The sequence below is a fragment of the Rhinolophus hipposideros genome (assembly GCF_964194185.1).
Source record: "Rhinolophus hipposideros genome assembly, chromosome: 1".
Lineage (NCBI taxonomy): Eukaryota > Metazoa > Chordata > Mammalia > Chiroptera > Rhinolophidae > Rhinolophus > Rhinolophus hipposideros.
In genome coordinates, this window is record NC_138047.1 from 65052317 (window position 1) to 65077055 (window position 24739).

At 37.5% G+C, this 24739-nt stretch overlaps 1 protein-coding gene across 2 annotated transcripts; it reads right to left on the reverse strand.

The window, feature by feature from the left end:
- Positions 1-1879: 1879 nt before the first annotated feature.
- PPM1K (protein phosphatase, Mg2+/Mn2+ dependent 1K) lies at positions 1880-24739 on the reverse strand. Of its 2 annotated transcripts, XM_081058025.1 has the most exons (9): positions 24411-24727; positions 18262-18780; positions 16905-17005; positions 16456-16555; positions 12502-12596; positions 10138-10303; positions 9806-9950; positions 8505-8639; positions 1880-5842 (listed from the first exon to the last, which is right to left on the reverse strand). In XM_081058025.1, the coding sequence occupies exons 2-9, from the start codon at positions 18699-18701 to the stop codon at positions 5711-5713; spliced, it is 1314 nt and encodes a 437-aa protein (XP_080914151.1). In that variant the 5' UTR covers positions 18702-18780; positions 24411-24727; the 3' UTR covers positions 1880-5710. The 2 variants fall into 2 exon arrangements, with proteins under 2 accessions (XP_080914151.1, XP_080914152.1); XM_081058026.1 differs by lacking the exons at positions 12502-12596; positions 16456-16555 and having other exon boundaries at positions 24411-24739.

Genomic DNA, 24739 nt, shown 5'->3' on the forward strand with positions numbered 1-24739 from the left:
GGACAACGCCCTTAACGAGTGCAGTGAACGTGGGAAAGCCTTCAGCCGGAGGTCTCACTTCATGTGTCACCAGAAGGTTCACAGAGAGCAAAACCGTAGATGTGCAGGGAGCAGTGTGACACTGGAGGACAGTCTCTGTGAGGGAGACATCTTCCTGAAGTTGAAACTCACATCAAAATACACACAGTAGGGAGATTGCCCATGGTTCCAGGTATGTGGGAAGCTTCCAGAGCTGTATTGCTCTTCCTGTCTGTGGCCCTTGCCAAAATTGTGTCACTGCCAGTTTCTGTGGCACAGTCATCTCAGTTCTGCCACCTGAGAGGTCCCCATTTTTGAATAACGGCCTGGCACTTTCATTTTGCTATAAAAGTGCCTTTGGTCACCTGCCTCCTAAGACTGACATAAGCCCCTGGCCCTGGAAAGAACCCAGCCTTGACATGTGACCAAAGGCCCAATGACTTCATTGCTTATCTCTCTTGCCTCCAAATATCTTTGCTTCATCTGTGCAGGTGGACACCGGTATCTTTCTGGTCTAATTCACCTTCTTCGTTCTCTGTATCTGGACAAAGTTCCTCCAGGGAGATAATCAAACATTACCTTCCTCAAGCCCCGCTAGATGCATCCTGATGTCATTTAGACATATGCAGTAGGGTCTCAATAAATGCTTATGGTTCATAGACTGACTTGTTGGACTTTGTAAATGATCCTCTAAATCCTGTACTGTTTAAAGCAGTCACTCATTCATTCACTCACATCTGCTCTCCATTTATACCATTTCCCCCAAAATAAGACCTAGCCAGAAAATCAGCTCTAATGCATCTTTTGCAGCACAAATTATAGTAAAATAAAACCAGGTCTTATATTAATTTTTGCTCCAAAAGACGCATTAGAGCTGATGGTCCGGCTAGGTCTTGTTTTCGGGGAAACACAGTACTCACTTGGCTTGGACATAATTTAGTTCTCTACCCTAGTTTAAGTGACATATGCTCAGTTACTATCTCTAATATGTTCATCTACTGCGTTAAACTTTCTGAATCATGTCTGTGTAACTTCATTTCCACCAGAGATCCTTCTGCAGATGGATGTTAATAGATGATGTTTAATAGTAGTGAATTGGTTTTGTTTTTGCTAATATGTAAAGAAGGTATGGTAAAATAGAACAGACTTTGAAGTCAAAAGGGCCTGAATTGGATCTTGCTATTATTAGCTGCTCAAAGGCTCCCATTTCTCATCAGTAAAGATTAGAGAGAGGCTTCCCTGTGTGATTGCTGTGAAGAAATGAGATAATATATGCTAAACAGCAAAGCCTATGAGACCCTTAATATTCATTTCCCCTTCTCCATCTTCTACAGAAGCAAAGTTAGGGTCATTCATGCAACACTGCTCTGTTAGGTTTTGTTCATAACAAGATTCTGAACCGTATTGATGGTAACTTATACTTTACAAAGGCCTAACTGATCATTGTCGAAGGAAACACCAAGAGGTCAGATCTCATTTCTTCACCATCAGATATGACAGTTAGCATAGTATTTAAGATATCTCATGCCCCTTTCCCCACTAATAAAATTAAAATATAATTCAATGCATTAACTTACTCATTCAACAAACATTAATGATTCAACAAGCATTTTCTCATTGCTAAACATAAAAAGTACTAGGTATGGAGTTAGACCATAACAGGACAGATCTCTACTACTATGGAGTTTACCAAGTTACCTTCAACACCTACATTCTAGAAGAGAGCCTTGTGCCAATGGATTGCAACTACGTTTCCGTTAAATCAATGACAGGACGTTAAAAATCAGTGTTCACAGTGACACATATGCATATATATGCTGTAAAGTCTGATGCCAAATAAATACAGTTGGATATTAGAAAGTGCTTAATGCATGTGCTTTATTAAAATGGTGTTATATACACTGAGGTATGTGAATTTAATCTGTTCACAGTTACTCTAATACATACATTTAAAACAATGGTCAAAGCAGCAAATATATTAGCTCACTACAGGAAGTGCTATACACCCAAGTAGCACTTTGGTAAGTGATAAAACAAATGTGTACAAGAGCACTTCAGCAGAATTTAAATTAATTGCGGACACACCAAGCTGCTAAATTCTGTACTTGACGCCAAGGGCAGATGAGTCATTCTTGGAGGTGGAAGGACTCCATGATTTCACCGCCTGGAACACTCCATATGACCATCAGTGGACCGTTTTAACCATCTAACAACCAACCAGTGGGAGTTGCCAAAGAGTCAAGTGTTCTCATTCCAGATGTCAAAAGCCACAGGCAGTTCATCACAATTAGGCTTGTAAAGACATGACTTTTTATTTCTGCTTAAGCCATCGAGATAAGTGAATCTAGTAAATATAATCAAATGTAACCCAACCAATAATGTATGTCACTTTTCAGACATGGGCATGTGAACAATCAAAGTGCTAAAGGAAAATACAAATACATGTTTAACTGTTTGATGCTAAACCTTACTCATCCTTTCCCCCAACCCTGCCTTGAAGCATTTTCTGTCATATTACCATGAAATTAAATCTTTGTGCTTTCTTAGAAAGGAATGTCCTGTCTGATATTGAAGAGTTAGCATAGGCCTACTTATTCTCTGCCAAGATTCTAAAGAGAAAAAAAAAATCATATTCCACTTTGAAAAGGTAATTTCTATTTAGATTATATGTTAATAGTTCTTCAAGGTAAAAAACTTTTTTAAAAGGTTGGAACTTGAGAAAAGTTCACATCAGAGAGTACAGAGATTCAAACTGATTTCTCCAAAATGAATTTTTTTTTCAAAAACATATGCATCACTTTGACTCACTTAAACAACAAAGATCTGTAACAAATGAACAGCTGATGGAAAGCAGGATGGCATTTACTTTTGAATATATAAGTACTTAACAACTTATACTGTGTTTCCCCTAAAATAAGACCTAGCCGGACCATCAACTTTAATGCATCTTTTAGAGCAAAAATTAATAGAAGACCAGGTCATATTTTACTATAATATAAGACCGGGTCTTTATGATATAATATAATGTAATATAAGACCCAGTCTTATGTTATATAACATAAGTCTTATATAACATAAGTCTTATATAACATAAGACTGGGTCTTATATTAATTTTTGCTCCAAAAGACTCATTAGAGCTGATGGTCAGGCTAGGTCTTATTTTCGGGGAAACAAAGTAGTTGTGAAAAATCACAATGAGTTCAAGACAATTTTGCCAGAAAAATGTTGGCAAATAAAGTTTGGCAACATATTTTAGGGAGATGATTTATAGACAACATATAAATGAAAGGTAAACATAAATACAATTGATTTAAGTTTAATTACATTAATTTACACCATACCTATACCCATATGGTAAGTCAAATGGCAAATTCACAGTTATAACTAAAAAACTATATTTAGAACAGCCCTTTTCTTCCCACTACAATTTGCATAATTCTGAGTAGTAGACTTAGAAGCCTAACCATGTATGCTTATCTTTTATGGATTATAATAATCTACAAATTATTCTTCAACAGTGCAGCTTAAAAAACAAACATCAGAATGTTTTATGCCTTAGTCAAAGTTGACTGGTTTTGGGTTTCAAAAGCTTTTGAGGTGAAGCAGAGCAAAGTCCCACCCGACCCAAACCTACACAACCCTACAAATTCCCTTGTCAAACCTGGCAAACCACTCCAATGCATCAGTGATTCTTAGACCTTTCAACCTGATAACACCACTTCCACCCGTAGTTTTTAAAGTAAAAAGGGAATAGTAATGTGAAGAATTCAAAACAAAAATGAACATCTTTAAATGTCATTTTGCACTTTAGAGTTTTTGTTTGTTTGTTAGTTTGGAAATTCTCCATACTCCTAAGTGTATCTTCTATATTTAAGTTCCAGGACCTGACTCAGAAAAAGCAAGCAAGTTTTCAAGCTTTCTTAGTCTACATTTGGGTTCTCACTTCTCAGACAACAAATAGGAGACTATGTTCTTTCCTACAGTGTTTTTCTTTCTTTCACAAATTTCTTTGGGAAAAAAAAACAACCTGAAATATTTCTTTATCATTTTCCCCCAAGTACAATTCCTGATTAATATAGGCTGGAAAACTCAATATTTATTTTCTTCCATCCCCAAAAAGGTGAGAAGATGTAAATATGCTGGGCCCCCTTCCTTCTAACAAGCCTTTAAATAAAACTTCAAGAAAATAAGTCAACCCTGAAAACTGAGAGTTGAACATATATACTACACCAACTTTATGCTTTCTTTTGCTTTTGTTTCTACAAATCTCCACCTCATTCTTAACACTCAGTATTTTTCTCACATCGTATTATTTTATATGCAAATGACCATATAACAGTGTAGCTTCAACATGCTGGTTCTGTTCCTGGGTTTTCCACATCAGTTATCCACCATAAAATATCTGCTACAGCCATTTTTAATCTATTTCCTCATCTGCCAATAACCATTGGTTCTCCACTATAAAACTGCCCTCAGTTTATCAAAAGATCTTAGGTATAAACATATCAATAATTTAAAGCTAACTGGTGAAGGAGTTATGCAGGATTGTTCCCTTTAATTTTCTATTACTTCAAAATATACATATGTGCATACACTCACACTTAATAACAAATTTAAACTGTCTGCAGAAATAAACTGCAGATAATTCCAAACACACATTTAGAGATTCACATTTTAACAGCAAACTTACATGCAAATATAAGCTAGTATAGTTTTATATTCCTAAATTACATAGCAAGCTGAAATATAGAATGTTTTAATGTTTTAGATTTATCCCTTCTTATGAGCCTTAGAAACAAGCAAAAAGACATAAACCTCAAACTACATCTGTAGCAACATCAGTCAATGTGGTATTATTTTTACTGACAATATCTAACATGCTTACTGTAGAAGGTGATATAAATATACTATATACAAAACATAGAGATAGCAAATGCAAACTTTATACAAGATACTCGATGCCATTGGTATTTAATTTTGTATAGCTTTGACCAAAGGAATCTCAGCCTCTGCGTTTTTTTGATGTGAAGGAATAGTCCTATCTCTATAGCATTCTTAGCCACAAAACAGGAATGAACTGTGCATCTGGTGACACAATTAAAATCTGTAAGTGCACTGTTTATAAATATGTACATAATTTAGCAGAGTCATATCATCTGAATTAATTTCTTTTACATTGTTGTATTTCCCAGTAAGCGGTCCAGAATACAAAATATAGTAACAGAGAACTGTCTCACACTTACTCCTTGGTACAGTCGTTAAAAATTGAAACACTTGCTGATAATCTACTGAATATCTGTCAAAACACTAACTACTCTTGAAGAACTTGAAGACAAGAACCTATTCAAATGAATAAAGAACAAATGTGATCAAAAGAAACGCATAGCTGCCTAAGAGTTTTAAGAAATTTCACACTCAGCAAGTATATCAAAACCACTTTTCATTTGTTAACTTAAGAGACTCACAATAGCTGAATTACACATATATTTATATTATGTACAGTTGAACATAAATATAGTGGGCATTTCTGAAAAACTACTACGTAAATGATTATTAAGTTTACACTGGTTTGTATACTGATCTAATGAGTCACAGGCTCACTCTGGTACAGTTGGCTCTTTTGATCTAATCAGTTTCTTCATATATTTAGTGAAAAACAGTTGCACAGAAACTCAAAGTCCTGGCAAGCCATCAGGCCCATCGTCCACTGGAGGCAAAGCTTCTGCTGAACGAGAAGCTGATTTCGGAGTTCTTGTATTTTCCCCAAGCACCAAAAGGCACTACTACTGCGGTACTGTTATCTTCAGCTCCATACTGTATTGCCTGCAAGGTTTGGAAGGGAGAAAAAAACACTGGAAATTAGAGAGTCTGTACAAAGAGAAATCATCCTTCCTCTGGAAGATCAAACTGATATAACACAGTTACTAACCCAATTATTTCACAATGGTTTGTGATTCTTTTTTTATTTTTTTTTTGGTTTGTGATTCTTTCACCATGTATCAATGCCCACACAGTTTATTAGATTGCACATAGAATAATAGATGATCCAAAACAACCATATTAATGATATTCCACTGTAGCAATTTTGGCAATGGAAACACTGGTGAACTAAGATATAAGATATGCAGCTCCAGAAGAAGAAAATAACATGTAAAGCATTTGGCACAGGGACTTATACAAGGTAAAGACTCAGTAAGTGTTAGTCCTTACCTAGCAATTCTGCTTCTAGTAATTTAGCCTAAAGAAATAATTACCTAAAGAAGTGGATGTGTATGAAGGTGTAACTACAAGAAAGTTGATTATGCTCCCTACAAAATGGAAAAAGTGGCATAAACTAAATTTCCTACAGTAGAACTGTAAATCAATTTCAGGAACTAATTCAAACAGCAAATGATACAGTCAGCATTGTAAGTACTTGGGGTTATATTTAATAGCAACTGTATTTCAAAAGACCTTCACAGCCTGAGGCAGAAACTGGGAAGAAAATGGTTGATAAACATATCTGAAGTAAAAAGCCTCAAAAAATAAAATGTTTTACAAACAAATTAAAAGAAAAAAATGTGCAATATCAAGTAAAGTACTAATATGCTAAATATATAGGGAGTTCTTATGATGACCATGAAAAAGACAAACATACCTATAAGATAATGGAAAAAACAAGCTATACACAGACAAGAAATATAAGCTATAAAACGTGCTAGTAAAAAGTGTAAATTGGCATAAAATTTCTGGAGGGCAATTTGGCAAACTTATTAAGAGCTTTAGAAAACTATGTATTATTTTAACCAAGCAATTTTACTTCTAAGGCTTGAACCTAAAAAACAATACCTGAAGAAAACAGATATGCACAAATAGATATAAAAATGTTTATGATAGTGCTCCCCCTATAATATGGAAAAGTGAACATAAATTAAATTTGCGATTAGGGTAACTGTTAAATGAATTATGGTACACTCATATAGCGGAATACTATGCAATCCTTAATAAATATCATTGCCATCGTAAACTAGAACACACGTATCTCAAGAGAGGTAGATGAAATTAGGAAAACGTGATCATCCATAGAGCTGGGCTCATTTCCTTAATCTCATGAATACACCTAGTAACCAAGTGAGTAAATTCATGCTTGCCCATTTATTTTCATGCAAATAATGCTTTTAATATTCCTTTATAACGTTTTAACTCTTTCGCTCTGTTGATTTCAAGTTTTTTCAAAATGTGTCAGAGATCCACAAAAAACCCACAAAGTTGATATTTTGACTATTTTATTCATTTAATAATAACAATTTGAGCTGTTTTGTATATAAATGACATTATTTCCTATTGTTATTCATTCTTGAAAAACAGAGAAACATAGAAAAATGTATATCTGCTTTCCTAAGCTTCCTTCTGGAAGTTTCCATCTGCAGTCAGTGGATGGAAATATTTATTCGGATATATCTGACCGATCTCAGCAAAAGGATTTTAAGTAATGTCTTATATCTTAATTACAAATATTACCATTGAAAACTTTGGGCCTTATACTTGAAACTGATATGAAATAATATTAAATGTCAGCTGTAATTAAAAAATAAATAAATAAAATTAAAAAGTGTAAAAAAAATGTTTGGGCCAAATTTGGCTTCAGAATTAAAAATTTAAAAATCAGGAAATGCAAAAAATAGCTGTTGAATTAAACTGTGCCTCTAATGATCAGTGATGGCTACAAGTTAAAAGAGCTATCTGTCCAGACAGAGTATTAAATGACATATAGAAATTTTACATTTTCTCTACTTGGTATTATCGATCTTGCAAATTTTAGCTCTGACTGACACAATTATGCATAACATATCCATACACCTTTTTGTATTTGTTTCACACACCCATTCTCAAAAACCAGCGTCTACTGTGCTATAGTGTTCCTATATTGGGTAATTACTTGGAACAGTCAAACGGTTAGACTTGGGAACTTGGCTGATTGAAGCCCAACCAGCAACTATTCTACAGCACACACATAATTAGTTTTGTGATCTTGACTACAAGTTACTACTTCTCTGCCTCTGTGACTGTTTTCCTCATCCATGAAAAAAGGATAATACCAGCTCCAACCTCAGAGGGTTATATTGTGTGATTACATAAATCAAATATATATCAACAGAAGAGTGTCTGACACATAGTAAGGAATATATTAGTATTCGTTATTTTTATTTACTGTTGCTGTTACTATTATTTCAAGAGGTGTACAAAGCCAGAAAATAAACAGCACATTTCCTTGGCATACTTCTTTTACTTCACTACGTGAGAGAATTGTAAACATTTTTTAATTGGTAATTCTAGGGAGTCAAGTGTAAAATTCATTGTAATACGGAAGCTAAAACCTCAAAGAAGATTTCAAAGAAACCTCAAGCCTGCTGTGGCCTGTTCAGGCTGCATCAAAATCTGCACCTGGGTTTGACCTCCTCTCCTCCCCCACTTGGCACTTTTGTAGCAGAAGCTCTGCTGTCACCTGTTCAGTCACTGCATGGGCTGCTTCCCGAGGATCATGGCACTGATTGACAAAGTTACAAATCTCCTGACTATTCACCATGAAGTTAATTCCGTCTGTGGTGAGGACTAGGAAGCTGTCATCAGCATGATGGAGCTGCAATCAGAACCACATGCACAGGATTATAAACTACACTTGGCCTTGGGATCATCTTCACAACTCGAAGATTGTCTCTGTTTGCTGAGTGGTCATCTGTGTTTAACAGCTTGTAGACAAAACAAAGTGAAAACGGAAGGCCTGTATTTAGGGGAAAAGCAGCAATATTTAGGATCAACCACCGAGGACAGACCTAACAATTACTTAGTGACACCACAAAGGAAGAAGCCAGACAGCCAAATTCAAGAGGCAGCAAGATATAATGGTTGAGAGCACTGTCTCTGGAGCCAGGTTTCCTGGGTTTGAGACCTGCTTCAGTTTTCAGCTAAGTTGAACTCTACAGGCTCCAGATTTGTTTTCTTTGTAAAATGAGGAACAGAGCTTGGCACACACTAAACCCTATACAGTGGTAGCTCAGTTTTCGAACGTAATCCACCAGCTCTGAAACATTCGAAAACAGCCGACAGCTAGGTCTCAGGATCTTGCACTCAGGGGAAGCTGTGTGACACATTCGACTTCTGAGTCGTGTCCGAAAACCGAAGCATTTACTTCCGGTTTACGGCATTCGTAAACCAAAATGTTCGTCAACAGAGATGTTCGAAACCCGAGGTACTACTGTACTAGTATTTATTAGATAAAATGAATATAAATGGGCTGTCTATAAGACAGGAAATCATTTTAATTGATGTTTGCTGCCATTATTGGAAGCCTGTACAATACTCTAGTACCAGGTACAAGAGTAGGACAGGGGTTGCAGAAAGCGAAGTGATGGCTCACAACGAGATGTGTGCTGGGAGAACATTAATGTTAGTAGCATGCAAAGGATGTCACAGAAATAGAGGGACGATGATTCAGCTTGGTGGACTAGGGAGGCAGAGTCAGCCTCCAAGTGGAGGTGACACTTAAATGATCAGGTGCAGGTGAGGAAGGCAGAGAGCCATTCCACCAGAATTCCACAGCAGGGTGAACCAAAACCAAACACATCATCATACATTAGGCCTGGAAGGTAGTATCTTGTTTTGTCTGAAAAGTTTATCTTTCCATTAACTACTCCCTTTTAAAAGGCATTTTGGCTTCATTTAAGGCTTCTAAGAAAGCCTGAAGCGGGAGACAATCTTGCCTTCATTCCCTGCGTGTATCTCAGGTGTTTTCAAGTCCTCTCTTACCTTAATCCTCTTTGTTTCAGGCTCTGCTATCACACCACTTCTTTTCAGATCCAAATCTCCAAGACTCCTTGTCATAGCAAGTCTGCCATTCACATGAGGCTGCCCCAGACTATTCCAAGCTATAAAACCACCACATTTCTTGATCCTGGTCAAAAAAAGTGAAGACTATGATGTGATATCCAGAAAACCAAGGCACGGTTTGCTGATCACTCAGCAAACAGAGACAACTTAAACGTAAGCATGAAATCAGTTTAAAATGCAAGGTTTCATTTCTATGAACTATATATATAAACAACATCCTCGTTAAATGATCGATCAGCGGGAGGTGGTACCTTTCTTTTTCATCTTTTCTTTCTGGAGTATGGTCAATGGTCAGCTTCATGGCTTTTCCTTTTCTACACAGAATAGCCCGGCTATCCCCAACACTGGCTACAACCAGTTCAATACCATCTCTCAACAGGGCTACTGTTGCAGTACTCCCAGATGTCAGAAAGGTTGCTGTAAACATTATGAAAAAGAGTACAAGTTACTGCAAGTCAAATGATTGGATACAAAATTCTCATTACAAAATAAAACACAGGCATGTCACACTAATGCTGAAATGTGTCATTTTAATTTAACTAGAGCTATGCAAATAAAATGCAAATGAACTATGGAAGAAAGAACATGCAGAGAAAGAAGTATTTAATTCAGTAACAAGGCTCCATGCACACAGAAAATGTTACTATCCTAATTTGGTAAATAACTCATCACTGTCTCCAAATGGCCTCTGTTTGTATCAAGTAGAGTTGACATGAACTTATAATTATTATCACGACCCCTTTGTGTGTACATCAGGTGTCAGGATTAAAATCATTGTATTTTAACTAGATTGGTTAACATGGTAGGGTGGCTTAGGTCTACTGAGTCCATTCAGGCAAACTGACTTTTCTATAATCTATGGACTCAGAAGGTTTTCTCTTCCATTTCTTATTCCCATTCTGTAAAAGTATCATTAGTTAATAGGCTAAGCAAGATATGCTAAAGGCATATCATTTGCTCTTCAAGTGCTGTATTTTATATTCTTTCCTTCTATAGCTGTTTTAATTTTACAAATGTTAAAAAAAAATCCTAAAAAAGGCTCACATTCTTTCCTGTTTATCTTTGTTGAGCCAAGGCATGAAACAAAGTTACAGCCATCATTAGATTAGGAGAATATTTAGGAGCAGGGGATGAAATTCTTTCTAGTTTCCCATAAACTTGATGTAGTTAACACTTCTATAGCTCCAGAAGGATCTAACACAATCAGGACAGTACTTGCAAGGCTACTCCTGTGGTCACGCCCTGGGCCCAGAACGTTCTGAGAATGTTAATTTTTTTTTTCTGACAATAACAAATAAAATTAAATATTACTTGGCTTGAGGTCACCACTATTTATTTCCTCCATCCAATGCAAACTGCATTTTTGCATCTTCTTTTGAATTATTCTAATAGTATCTGCCCTCAGTTCTTTACCACTTGTTAAAAAAATTTAAGATGCATTGAGCCTTGCTAAAGTGAGAATACTGTGTAGGTGTGGGCTAAAAGGTAAAGCAAATTGGAAGAAATTAGAAAAAAATAATAACTTATTTAAAGCAGGCATTGTTTCCCATAACACGATTAATTCTTTAAATCAACCAAAAAATATTCAGGTGATCAACCAAAGATGATTGACTTCAAAAGCAGATTTAAGAAAAATAAAGTGCTACTGATTTGACTGACTGAGGCTCAAGCTTTCCAATCTTTTTTTTAATAGATAATTTAAAAAACTTTACCAATAATGCATTTTGGAAAGATAGATATATTTTCCAATCAGTACATTACAATGCCTGCTTTAATTAGAAAAGTAAAATGGAGAAACATGAATAAACCCCACTTAATCTTTTATATCCATGCTGAATTTACTGAGAAATAGCATTTATACTTCTATCTTCCCACTTATCTCGATTTTGGAACTGTTTCACCAAAGCAATAATATCTAGGCAATGCTAAAATATATTTGTCAATGTATAACAAATGTTTTAACGTTAAGTATCAGTAATATTTACATTACAAATGTTAACTTTTGAGTTTTCCAAAACACAATACAATGGATTCGTGTCAGTTTAACCACTCTCATATTTTCAAATGATTGGAAGAGCCAGGCAAGAGAACACAGGCCTTCACTCAGATGCTACCTGTCCAGGGAGTTCAGTATTCCTGTTCTTTGTTTGAACTGTCAGCATCGACTTTTTTTTTCACAAGAGGTGTTTAATTGGATGCATCAAAAGAGTTCTAATTTCATAAATGAAAATTTCAAGTTTAACTGCTCAGGATTATAATTCATGGCTCTGCCACTTCAGAATTTGAAAGAGCATGCATTTTTACCAATTCAACTTGACAGTTCCAAAATCTCAGGATTTATGGGAAAGTTCTCAAAACTAACTGTTGATTCTAGTTTGCCAAGCATCTTAGACTATAAATATTAAATTAGCATTTATCTTCATTCAACATTTAACATAGAAGTAAAAATTCTCACTTTTTGCCCTAACAACAAAACTATATAAAACTAAGACATCTTTCAATAAGTTCTTAACACTCACTGGACATTTTCTACTGCAAGTCATCTCAACTAATGGGACAAAGAGGATGTGGGAACCTTCCAGTAGTCCAGGCTAGGAACCGCTGGACTCCTTCACCTGGGACAAAATTAAGCAGATCTCTCTTTCCACTGAAGCCCAGCATATAGTGTCCACGGGCTCCAGGTCTAGAGCTGCTGACCAGGCACAGTTCTCTGCCACAAATAACACGCACAGAGGCAAATAGGAAATTCACCCAGGAATTGTGCTCAAACATTACAAACCTGCAACACAGGGGAAGGCAGAGAAAGAGCTGCAAAATATGGGGAAGGATTTTCATTTTGGTGAAAATTTCACTCGCAAATTATATAATATTCCAGGAGATGCCAAATCAAAGATTCCAAAGCTCAGTTTGCCCAAGTTGGTGGTATTTTGTAGTTGAGTCTATTTTTCATCATAGAGTAATACTTCTTAGTTTTGTGACTTCCCAAAGTGGGAAAAACTATACATAAACACATGGGCACCAAAACACATATGCGGTTAACAAAGACACATATCTACATACTCTCACAAAGGCACATATCTACACACAAAGACACATATCTACACACTCTCTTTCACACACGCACTCACTCACTTGAAGAGTAGTAAATCAGTACCTTTATTGAGTTGAAAAAAATGCACTGTATATTCATTTGGTAGTGATTTCAGAATTTTCCCAATAACAGAAGGGAAAATTCACAAGTACAGCACTGAATATCTGTCGTATCTGACAAGCAGTACATAGTTCGAGAGGATGTGAACTACAGTATACCACCAAGTTACTGGGATTTAAATATATTCGTATACCAAGGAGGAATCAAAGCACGTCCTACATCAGATACAAGGAGTAACACACTTGTTATGATGCTAAATGTAGGATTTAGTATCTAGAAGCTATTTTTTGAGTGGATGATTGATTGTTTAAATAAAGGATAACAAAGCTCTTGAGTTCTAATGTATGTTTATAATTTTATATAATTCATAAAAATGGTTGTTTCTGCAGCTCTCTCTTCCCTCCAGTGTTGCAGGTCAACATATCAAGAGAAAAATAATCGAGATTTCAAATGGCAACAGAAAGAGTAAAAGCTATACTTTTCAAAGTATAACCCCCACCTCCCTCCAGTAAGTATTCAACTGTGTAAACAGCAATTTGAATAAACCAATGCAGTTTCAATATGTTAAAAATGGGTATTCCAGACATGTATGACTCATGACCCCCAAAATCAAAGTTATGAGCTGAAAGTAGACACAGAGCAATAAGAATCTCTCTTCAATACTATCCCTATTATTTTTATTTATTTTTTTTAATCTTTTGGCTACTCCTAGCATAAGAAGGATACTAAAAACTGCTGCGTTTCTAACACTGGTTGTTTTGTAATTTAATTCTTCCATAAAGAGACCACATAATATGAAGAGCATGGAAGTTTCTGATGAGACTCACAATGTTGTCACCATCTCCAACTCTGAATGTCAGAGCAAGTCTTCTCTTTTTTATCCATTTGTCTCTTGAGAAGTTTTGTTGCTTTCAAACCTTAAGCAATCTAGAAACACTTTGAAGAGTTTATAGCATGTATAGGATTATAATCTAATTGTATACTATCTGGTTTTAAGTGACAATTTGTTCATAAGCAATAGACTAATGGAATATCATTTGAATTTACTGGCTGGTTAATTATAAAAATACACGACTGGAATAAGTTGAATACAAAAATATTCAAAGATAATTATGAAATTAGTTATTTGTAAATAAGGGTGAATTCAAAATTTATCAACAACAAATCAATAAAAATAGCCGGCAATTCCTTAGGGGCAAGATTCTTGCCCTTTCTTGATATGTGGCATTCGTATTTTCTCCTCAAACTACCCCCAGTTTAAACTACAATAGTAAATATTTTAAATGCTAATTTGAAGTACTTTATGCAGATGTGACAGCATTCGACTAGAGTCTTGAAAAGATGAGAATGTTTCATTTTCATTTTGTCATTTTCACTTTCTCTTAAGAAAGCTAATATAGTATGATTGAGGGACACTCCTCCCATTTACAGCTGAAATTCCACCATTAGTGATTCATTGCTATGGTTTGACCAATCTTTTTTCATGTTTTCCCTACTTAAATTCAAATCCACTCAGGAGTGATAACTCATTAAAATAAAAACATCCTATTACTAATTTGGTTAAATCAGCTATAGGATAATCAAGGAATAAATTATAATCACTTTGGTGAAAACGAGCAGGCAGTGCAGATTTAGTTCAGTCTGAGTAACTTCCAGATTCTATGCAGGGTGAACATTGGAGATCCAAACCGAATAAGCATGGTCCCTACTTGCAAGCTACTCACAGGAAGGGTTCAAGGAGGGAGAATGGGTCTGATGATGAAAGAAACAAGAGAGCAAACTGTAGTTACTTCACAATTTAACTAACACTGTTCCTCTCATATGTAGGAATATTACCCACTCTTACAAAACTGATACTGCTTTGGTTCTTACCAAAAACTAAAAACCAAAAAAACAAACAAAACAAAAAAAAACAAAAAAAATCTAAACAATAACTCTGAAATCTGAAATGGCTTAAGTTTTTTTTAAATCCACAAACTGAAAAGTTAAATGACAAAGAATTCTACCTTTAGTGGCTTTAATATACGTAATAAAATAGGCCCCAAATATCAAAAGACAATTTTTGCCACCTTTGAAAGCCTTAGCAACTGATTTTGAATAAATTTTGAAGTTGTTCTCAAAATACTTCTGAAAACCTTGCCCAATAAGCTCTGCCTGTTTGTAGAACAGCAAGGGCACAGCGCCTGCCCTGCAGCCGACAAAATCGTGGTGTGAGACGCAGCTAACCTGGTTATGGATGAAACAAGCATACCAATATGGATACCAATATCCAGAGTCATAAAAATGTAACGGTAAGAAAGTGTTTTAGTTCTCTTCTCCTTCATATATTTTACCTACTAAAACCAAGAGATAAAGCTTATGCCTAAAATTTACCCCCTCTCACCCCTATTTTCATAATAGGGGCCAGCTAGAAGGAAAAAAAAAGTCTAAAGGAATAAAGGAGAAGAGCAAATGGGCCTGAATGATCTACATATGCGAAAATAAATTCCCAAACAAAGAGATGGAATCTAATCCTCTTCTGAGGAATATGATGATGGAAAGTTTCTCAAAAAAGATCAGGAGAAATCTCTTAAGGTGGTGAAAGGAGCCATTTTAGTCTTTTTCTCTAAATGACTCTCATCGTTAGATATGCCTGTGAAAGGGGCCACAATGGGTGCCAGGGAATCCCAGCAACTGCCCTTTACCTCTCCTTGAGTTTCAGTTCCTTATCTGGGAAAAGGGGAGAATTTCCATCCCTACACATTCCAGCTGAAAACTGTGAAAATGACATTTCTGTGGTGCACTTTGACCTCCTTTGAACAAAAGGATGAACCAAACACAGGTTAATATTATTGCATGATTTATTTTCATTCTACAGAGGGTGCCAAAAAATATATATACACATTTTAAAAAAGGAAAACTGTATTAAAATTGTACTACTCAATATATTCCGATAACAAAAGATGAATACAAGTCACGTTTGACTTCTGCAATTACAAGAGGTGCTCAAAGTGCTTACCATCAGCGTCCAGACACTTCTGACTATGGCGAACTACTGCTTGAGCAACATTGAGCAAAGGGTCCACTTGTGTATATGTTTTTGGCATCCCCGGTATATGCACACATTTACATAGTTGCTACAGATGTTTTCAAGATTAACTCTATAAGCAAAAGATTTGGGAGCCAACTAACTAGAAAACATTAACTACATTTTCCTGAAATGGTTTTGATAAATTTTGCTAAAATCAGAAACATTTTACTTTCAAATTTTAAGGACATACAGTACACAAAATTTGTGTTTTAACAAATAAATACAAAAATACCACTAGTTACCACAGGAAAGAAAGCTGCAAGATTAATCTTTTTTCAGTGGGAAGAAAAATAATAACTTCATTCTAATTATATAAAATAGTGTGTATTAGTCATTGTCCTTTCCTACCTAGAACCAATCAGCAATTTTCCTCTTGCCTGGACAATTACTGTCCTGGCTAGATGAGATTGCCCTGTAGTGTATTTCTTGATTTGCTCATCAGATTCATCTAAAAAAACAAAAATAATAAACCCTCTCATAGTATGACTATCTTGACAACAAGCAAGCAAACAGAATAAAAATATTTTAAATCTTTTTAAAACTGAAATTCAACATCAGAATCATTTTAGAGCTTCAATTTCTGAACAATTCTCCAATATATTTCATTTAAAAGTGAGGTACTAACATTAGTTTGGTTTCCAAACAGCATTTAAAGTGATTCTTTACATAAAATAATTTTCAATCTAACATCCTTACAAATAAAATAACATTAAAATTCCCAACCCCTAAAGAGCTTAAATTGTTTCCATTTTACCCCACATTCCCCAGGACCTACGGAATATAACTGTTTTACTTACCATCAGCAGACAGGTGGGCATGCCTCCCAAAGGCTTTATCTATTTCTAGAAAAGCCAAGGTCAACACAGTTTCCAAGTTCTTCTCTTTAGGAAGCAGATCCCTTTGTGGAGAGGGAAAAAAAGAGCCCCAAACAATCATTTTACAATAGGCTTCTCATCTTCCTCTCCTCCAGATCATTCTAGCTGCATGTCTTGCCTTTCACGTGCACACTAAGTGTCTACTAAGTGGCAGGCCCCTAACAACACGAAAATAAAAGCCCAAGTTCCCATACTTAAAAGATGAATCCTTCCTATTGCATCCCTGAGAGGTCAAGAGTTCCTTCATATTAAATTAAACCACTGAGTTCTATGGAATAAGGCAAAATATGCATAAATCAAGTGATAAACAATTAAGACAATTGTACATAGAAGACAAGAAATAGTCACGTGGCCATAACTCTGCCACATGTTCTCCTCCTCTTTTAATGTTACCAGTAGTGTGATCCTCAAAAGTACATCAATAATAACTGCGGTAAATAAACTATGTAAAGAGCTTCAATACACCCACATTAAATGCATTTTCCCCATACTAATGCCAATCATCTAAAGCTATTTTCGACAAGTATTCAAAGATATTCATACCACTTGCGAGAATAATTACCATTTATTGAACCGGTATGTGTCATTCACTGATAGGAGTAAATGCTGCTCCTAGATTCTCACAGAACATGAAATCATGTACTTTATGTTAATGCACTTAAAATGATCGTAAATCCCGTAAGGCAGATTCTGATTAAAAAAAATAGAGGCCCAAAATGCAGTCACCTGTGCTAAGCCTGTACCACCAAACCATGGCTTAATATCTAACCTAGTTGCAATTTCAACCTTCCCCAGGAATGCAATCTTAACTGGTCAGTCTGGAATTTTCTGATCAATACGAATGACGTAACCTGCCACAAAGGCCCTTTCCATCCCTCAGAGGAAGATGAGGTAACCTGCTCTTTCCTTACCCCTCTTCCTATAAAAGCCTTCCATTTGTTCAGCTCCGGAAGCTCCTTTCTGATTACTAGATGGGAAGCTGCCCGATTCATGAATCGTTCAATAAAGCTAATTAAACCTTTAAAATTTGTTCAGCTGAATTTTTGTTATTTAACGTGGTCAACACTCTCACCAGAGGAGTTGTAAAAACATGTATTTCTGAAATGGTAACAATCATAAGTAATAAATGGCATGCTTAAGCTACTGCTCATCCATAAATCAACAGTAGAAACCACTCAAGTAACTACATTAAGACTGAACATCTCAGCCAAAAAGTGAAAGCTTAAACACAAAGTCGGAGGTAAACTGCGAAGTCAAGAGTGAAAGTCATTGTACCTACATGATGCATTTCTCCATGTGGGTGTGGCAGAAATCAGCAGCCGCAGGTCCACCATGTCCATCATATACGGCAAAATACAGGACGTCCTCTGTCAGCTGAGCAAAGTCAAATCTGTCTTCATTCTCTTTCCGTTTGCCAATCTGTGAGGCGCAGCCCACGTTTTCCAAGCTGATTTTGGGTATTGGCTTGCCATACTTAATGCTGGGCGGCAGCAGAATTGGCTCATCAATGCGGTTATCCCAGATCCCAAAATTATCCCAGGTGGCTGGACGACCACTACCATCTGAGTCATATCGAGAACACCTGGGCTCTGAAGTGGAGCTGTGGCATGTGGTCGTCACCCGCCTGTCGTCCTGCAGCAGGCGGGAGGTTAGCAGCACTCTCCTCCTCACCTGGTTCCCACCGCTTCTAACCAAAGTGATTAAGGCAGCTGTTGACATAACTCAACTCCAGAGGACTCAGTAGTCAGGGAAAGGTCAATGGAACAATAATGGAATGTCTTCAAGAAAACTGATGCAACTGAGTAGAAAGAGAGAGCGACTCCATCAGTAATTCGAATATAACTGACATATTATTAGATAGTACCAAAAATGAAGGCATAAAAGGATGTGGCACCTACCAGCCAAGTTCTAAGAATAGTGGATCAAAAATGAATGGCTTTATTTACCCCATTCACAGCATTTAAATTCTATAAAAATTTGACAATGTGTACATATCATATAGAACAAGTGCTTCTCAAATTTTCACATAAAATGACCTTGGGATCTGATTAACATGCAGAGTCTGATTCAGTCTGTCTGCAGTGGAGCCTGAGATTCTGCATTTCTAACCAGCTCCCTGGTTGACGGCTGTCTATTCCAGCAAGCTGACACTTTGAGAAGCAAGAATACAGAATGCAGGTAGTAAATAAATGTTCTTCCCTTCATTAACTCCATTTGCTCTGGAGAAAAAGAAAAGGGCAAATATTGAGAATAACAAAGTCCCTTACGAAAGGTAGAAATAAGAGAAGAAAAAAGTAACCTGTTAATAGAATTTTTATGATAGTTCTGTATCCAAAGAGTGTCCCCTAAAACACCTACGATCTAAGATCTGATCTAAGATGTCTCAAATGACTAAACTTTAACATACTATATTACCACGGTTAACGTAGATTGATTCATGCAAACACTCCCAAAGACACAAGGATGAGCCAATTCTGGCACTGCATTTGCGACAGGCTGCCCTGATTGCCAAGCAACTGATCTATGCATTTACGTTAACAGCTACAGCTCTCCTCTCCCACAACCCCAGGGGCCTACCCACCACTTAAGCTCACTGCCAACAACTATTATTCTGCACCCCCACTTCTGGACTCTGCCCCAAAGCTAAATCCTAAAGCCTCCTCTGGGTATGGTTAAGGGGAATTCCTACACCCTCACAGGAAGGGCTGTTTCTGACAGTTTTCCATACAAATGAGGTTCTAAGCAGAAATTCTTCTCCATAGTCCTTTTGTTCTGTTACTTCATGAATTAAAAACCAACTTGAAAGTATAGCATGATGTTAAGATGAGATAATGCTGGTGGAGGGTATACAGGTGTTACATTATTCTCAATAGTGTTTGAATTATTTCACAATAAAAAATGAGCTTGAAAAAATATATCTCCCCAAAAGGTACAAACATACACAACACCAAAAAGCCCAACTTGAGTGCATCTATAGAAAAATAAGTTACAGATTTCAATCATTTTCAAATAAATTCTTAGAAATCAGTGTAGCTATGTATAGGGAGGTCCATTACACCTTTCAGTGAGTAAAGCAGTAAAAGGATGAGGTTCCAAAGAACACCTAAATATTTAGGCAATGAAAGACATGAGCCCCACCTTATAGTACTGAGAATAAAGATGGCCCACCAAACAATGAATGTTATCATGAAAGACTTAGGGCCATTCCTGTTGACCTTTTACCTAATATAATGTATAAAAGACTGAAACTCACTTCTTTTGTGACAATGTGAGAGGTGGTAGAGACACAGCATCTCTGGCTATCAAGTATCTAAGAGAAGTAACACATTTCATTACAAAAAGAGGGGTTTATTCCCTCCTATCAGAAGATTGAAGGTTACAGTTTATTCAGCACCAATAACTATCAACTGAAGGTGATGGCTTGTAGAGAAATTTCAAGCTCTAATGCAATCTAGCAAGGAAGAGAACTAAGTACTAATTACTGATAGACATAATTCACAATGCAGCTTTATACCACATAGAAAAAAACAAAACTTTAAGTGTGTTGCTTAGAAAACACATTCATATTTGCAGAGTGTACCAGAAATTAACAAAGAACTATTGTTTTGGCTTCAATCTGAAAGCATGTATGCTATATTCAGCCTTGGGTCATTTTGCAATCATGCACCTACTTTAAACAAGAGTTCTAAAATTACAAACAAGAAATATTGAAAAAGTTTTTCTGCAGCTTTTATAGGATACTGTTGTCCTTTTTATCCCTCTTTCTCTATCTTTCAAATATAAAAATAAAACAGAGCTGCATTCTCAGCAGGGAACCAGTATCCACTGGAAACATTATTTAAGAGTGAAAGAAAATGCAACTTGGGCAGTTTCTTTAAGCCTCCCCATGTACTAAAATCAGTCATCAACCTGGCCTCCTTTCTCATTTATTATCTGCACAATCACCTCAGAAAAAAAGCAGAAAACTCATAGAAAAGCACTGCCTTTGAGGCCTACTGTTGTCATAGATGAAATGTGGGGCAGATAAACAGCTAGTTTACATAACTAGATCAACATCTCTTATGCAAGCAGGAGACTTGATTTAAGAAGTAGTTCCACCTCCTTTTCCATATGGAATATAACTACACCATACTAATCTCCCCTATATTCCTAAGGAAACAATCAAAGAGGACCTGTGTTCCCAAGCTAACTAACAACTCTGAATTAAACCTGCACATCAAGAAAAGTTTCCTCCATAGCTTCAAACTTGGAATCAGCCACCATAGGTCCCAGCTCTCCAGATGCCCATGGAAATGTCTATGCACTGACTAGCAGGAAAGAAAGTAAAATTTATGATGTGAAACACACACAAAAGCCTGAAGAAAAAAAAAATCAGTGTTCTTTATAACAAGAAGAGTGGAGAACAAACTGACAAACAGCTAAAAAGTATTTTTATTATCTGTCAGTTAAGCAATTATAAATTGGCATGCATTTATCATTCTGCTAACCAAAAACAGTTATTTAGGAATACCTTATGTCAATCTTTCAGTTGGAAATCATGACTAGTTTTCTTATATAGGATTTTAACATTTATACTCAGTTTTTGAAAGTCAGTCATCCAAAAGGGTCAAAGAGCAGAAGTAATTCTGATTAAAAGCTATATGAAGACACAAAAATGTCAGAAAAACAGTTAAATGAACTAAGAGCACAAGAACACATTACGCTACATACACATCATATTGAGACTGGTTAGCTAGCTAGTTCAATTCCCGCATAGGATGGTGGTCTGCGCCCCCTGCAACTAAGATTGAAAAAAACGGCACCTGGACTTCGAGCTGAGCTGCGCCCTCCACAACTAGACTGAAGGACAATGACTTGGAGCTGATGGAAGAAACATACTGTTCCCCAGTATTCCCCAATACAAAAAAACAAACAACAAAAAACCCTCTATGGTCTACACACTGTCAATAAATACGCTGAAAGTACTTTCCTTTTTCATCATTTTCACATTGACTTGTGAGACCAGGCCTTCTCCATCTTCCTCCTTCTCAATGCTTTTAACTAGTTAATCTGGTATTTTGAAGTCCTGACACAGAACTCTGATTAGTGAAGAGAGATGGCTCCTGGCTTAACAATGGCCCCTGGTTTAACAATTCTGACTGGCCTAGGAGGGGGGTGGGCGGTCAGGGGGGAGAATCTCAGCAAAGAGGGTTAAATGGAAATATTGTAAATTGTGAGAGGCATTGAGATTCTACTTAAGATCAGTGGTGAAGATCCACATCCTGAGAGTAGGAAATCTCAGGTGAAAAGCATCAGGATGGAAAAAAAAAAAATGTATTTGGTTTCTAATAAACTTCTGAAGTACATACTAGATTTAAAACTAAAAGCTGCGGGGCAGGGAAGGAAAGCCACATATACAGTTACAAGACTGCTATGCCAATTTTACATTTCATCTAACTCCGATTTTATAATCTCTATGGTTTAAATACATCAGAGCTGTCCAAGTATATTTTTGGAAAAGAGATGTGTTCACTGTCTTTGGCGGGAGAGTGAATTTGAGACTTCGGTTAAACTGCTCTTGTCCGTTGAAAGCAGGTCAAAAGGGTGTCTTATGGTTGTCATTTTAAACCCATGCGAAATTATTTAGGAATTTTAAGAATTAGTACTACTGAAAACCGCTTATTTATGCCTCCAGCAAAAATATTTCTAAGTATTCATATCTGTCATTATAAAGTGGCACTCAGGTATCTTACATCAGTAACTTCCATAATGGAAAATCAAGATAATTTTAATGTTCTTAAGCCAAATATTTCTTTATCGACTTAAAAAAAACAAACAACTCAATGCATTCTAATAAATTCAAATGATATGGACACCTCCAGAATATATTTCAGGAAATTCGGACTCTAATATCTTCTTTATCAGTACCATAGGCAGGAGGAAGGGAAAGAAAATCTACTAGTTTACACGAGGGAAAAAACAACAAAAACCCTAAATGACTTCCCTTAGGTTTGATGGAAAAGTGTTTAGATGTGTGAATAAAGAACATTGGAGCAGTGAAAAGCACTCATTATTCTAATTCCATAGAATCTCTTAAAACATTTGTTAATGTGGACACAACTTACAGACTATTCCAAGCCTGTACCTTTACACTTCATGGAAGAATTTTCCTTTACATTCTATACTCTGTCACCAGCACCTCTCCTCTCTTCTTTTTTCCCTCTCTGAGATTCCAGTTAAGGGAGGTGCCTGTATTAGTGGTCAATAGAAAGTGGCTTACGATGGCAAGAAAAAAAATCATTAGCGAGATCTCACTACTCAAAAATTATACCTAAGGTATTTTATTACACAGAAGTGCACCTGTTCTTTTCCTGGAATAAAAACGATACGACTGCTGTTTTTCAAAACCATTATAATCTGTCACTGTAGTCGCTTATCCTGAAACCGTCCGACAACCTCCTTCTTTCCTCGGCCCTGGTGGAGGGTGCAAAGGACAGAAGACCTCGGTGCCCATTTCCAGTCTGACGCTCAGAAAAGCTGATGGAGCTTTAGAGACTCCAAATTCCCTACTTCCACCCGGATTCTCTCGTCTTTGTCACCGCCTACGTACAAATATCTCATCTACAGAAAGCGGCTGCGAAGAAAGCCATCCTCACCAGCCACAGGCCTTGTTACAATGCTCTTCTGGCAAAGAGCAAAACGCACGTCCTCACATCGACACCGACCAAGCCTCTGCACCCTTCTCTATTCCGAGCCCCTGAAAACCTCCCCGCGGCACAGTTCGGGGTCCTGGGGACCGCTCGCCGGCCGTGACAGACGAGTGGCCAGTGTGAGACAGGGCAGGAAGCACCCCCTCCCGCCCGCGCAGCACCGCAGATGGCTGGGTTTCCCCCAGCACCTTCCGCCGCCTGGTCTCCGCCTCTTCACCACCCTGACCAGACACAGACCCCGGGTGTCGTTCATTTCTCCCTCTCCCCGGCCGCAGCTGCGGCGGCGACATTCTCGGGCCCGGGGGCTGGGGTAGGGCGAAGGGGGCCTCACTAAAAGGACACGGGAGCGGGCAGCCCCTGCCTCCCTGCCGTCGTCCCTTCCGCGGCCCCGTCCTCCCTCCGCCTCGGCCCACCCCACCAGTCCAGTGGGCGCCTGCAGCCTGCGGTCCCATTCAAGGCAGAGAGCGGGGTCTCGACGGGAAACGCCCGCAGCCCGCCGTGCAGCCCCAGCATGCTGCCGTCGGCCTCGACAGGGAAGAAGTGGTGCACGGAGAACACAGACACCGACCGTGGGGGCTCGGACCGAGACAAATTAGTCCTACGTGTCCCCTCGCCTCCCTGGGGACCCCTGCCGCGTTAACTCTCCATTTCGCGACATGCGCGCGGTGGGTGCGACCCAGCCTGTAAATCTTATATAAGGTTAACATAAACACATGAGGTGCAATCTCTAGGCTCTTACCTCGCGATGGCGAAAACTTTAATTAGCTAACGGAAGGCGGGGGAGAGGCTTTTTTGGTCGGTAAATAAGAGTGCCTTCTCCGATACTTCTGATCTCGGGAGGAAGAACTTAGAACAGCCACTGGATCGTCTGCTGGAAATTTTCGAGTATTTGTCGCCAGCAGTGGGCCAGATGGAAAAGGGGAAATCTGTTCCTGCTGACTGACAGCAACTCCGTCCACTCGGCGCTTTGGAGAGGCGGTGCCCCAGCCGCCCTTCACATCAATCGTAGACTCCGAGGGGAACGAGCCTCCCCGCAATTGCAATTTGACTTGGCCCACTTCTCGCAGT

What these genes read in the sequence shown, in the direction of transcription:
- PPM1K (XM_081058025.1), bottom strand. Translation starts at nt 18,701, where the DNA reads ATGTCAACAGCTGCCTTAATCACTTTGGTTAGAAGCGGTGGGAACCAG. An exon ending in TGCCCACCTGTCTGCTGATG is followed by an intron (nt 16,556 to 16,904) that starts GTAAGTAAAACA and finishes TTGTTTTTTTAG; the next exon opens with ATGAATCTGATGAGCAAATC. An exon ending in CCCATGCAGTGACTGAACAG is followed by an intron (nt 5,843 to 8,504) that starts GTGACAGCAGAG and finishes CAAACCTTGCAG; the next exon opens with GCAATACAGTATGGAGCTGA.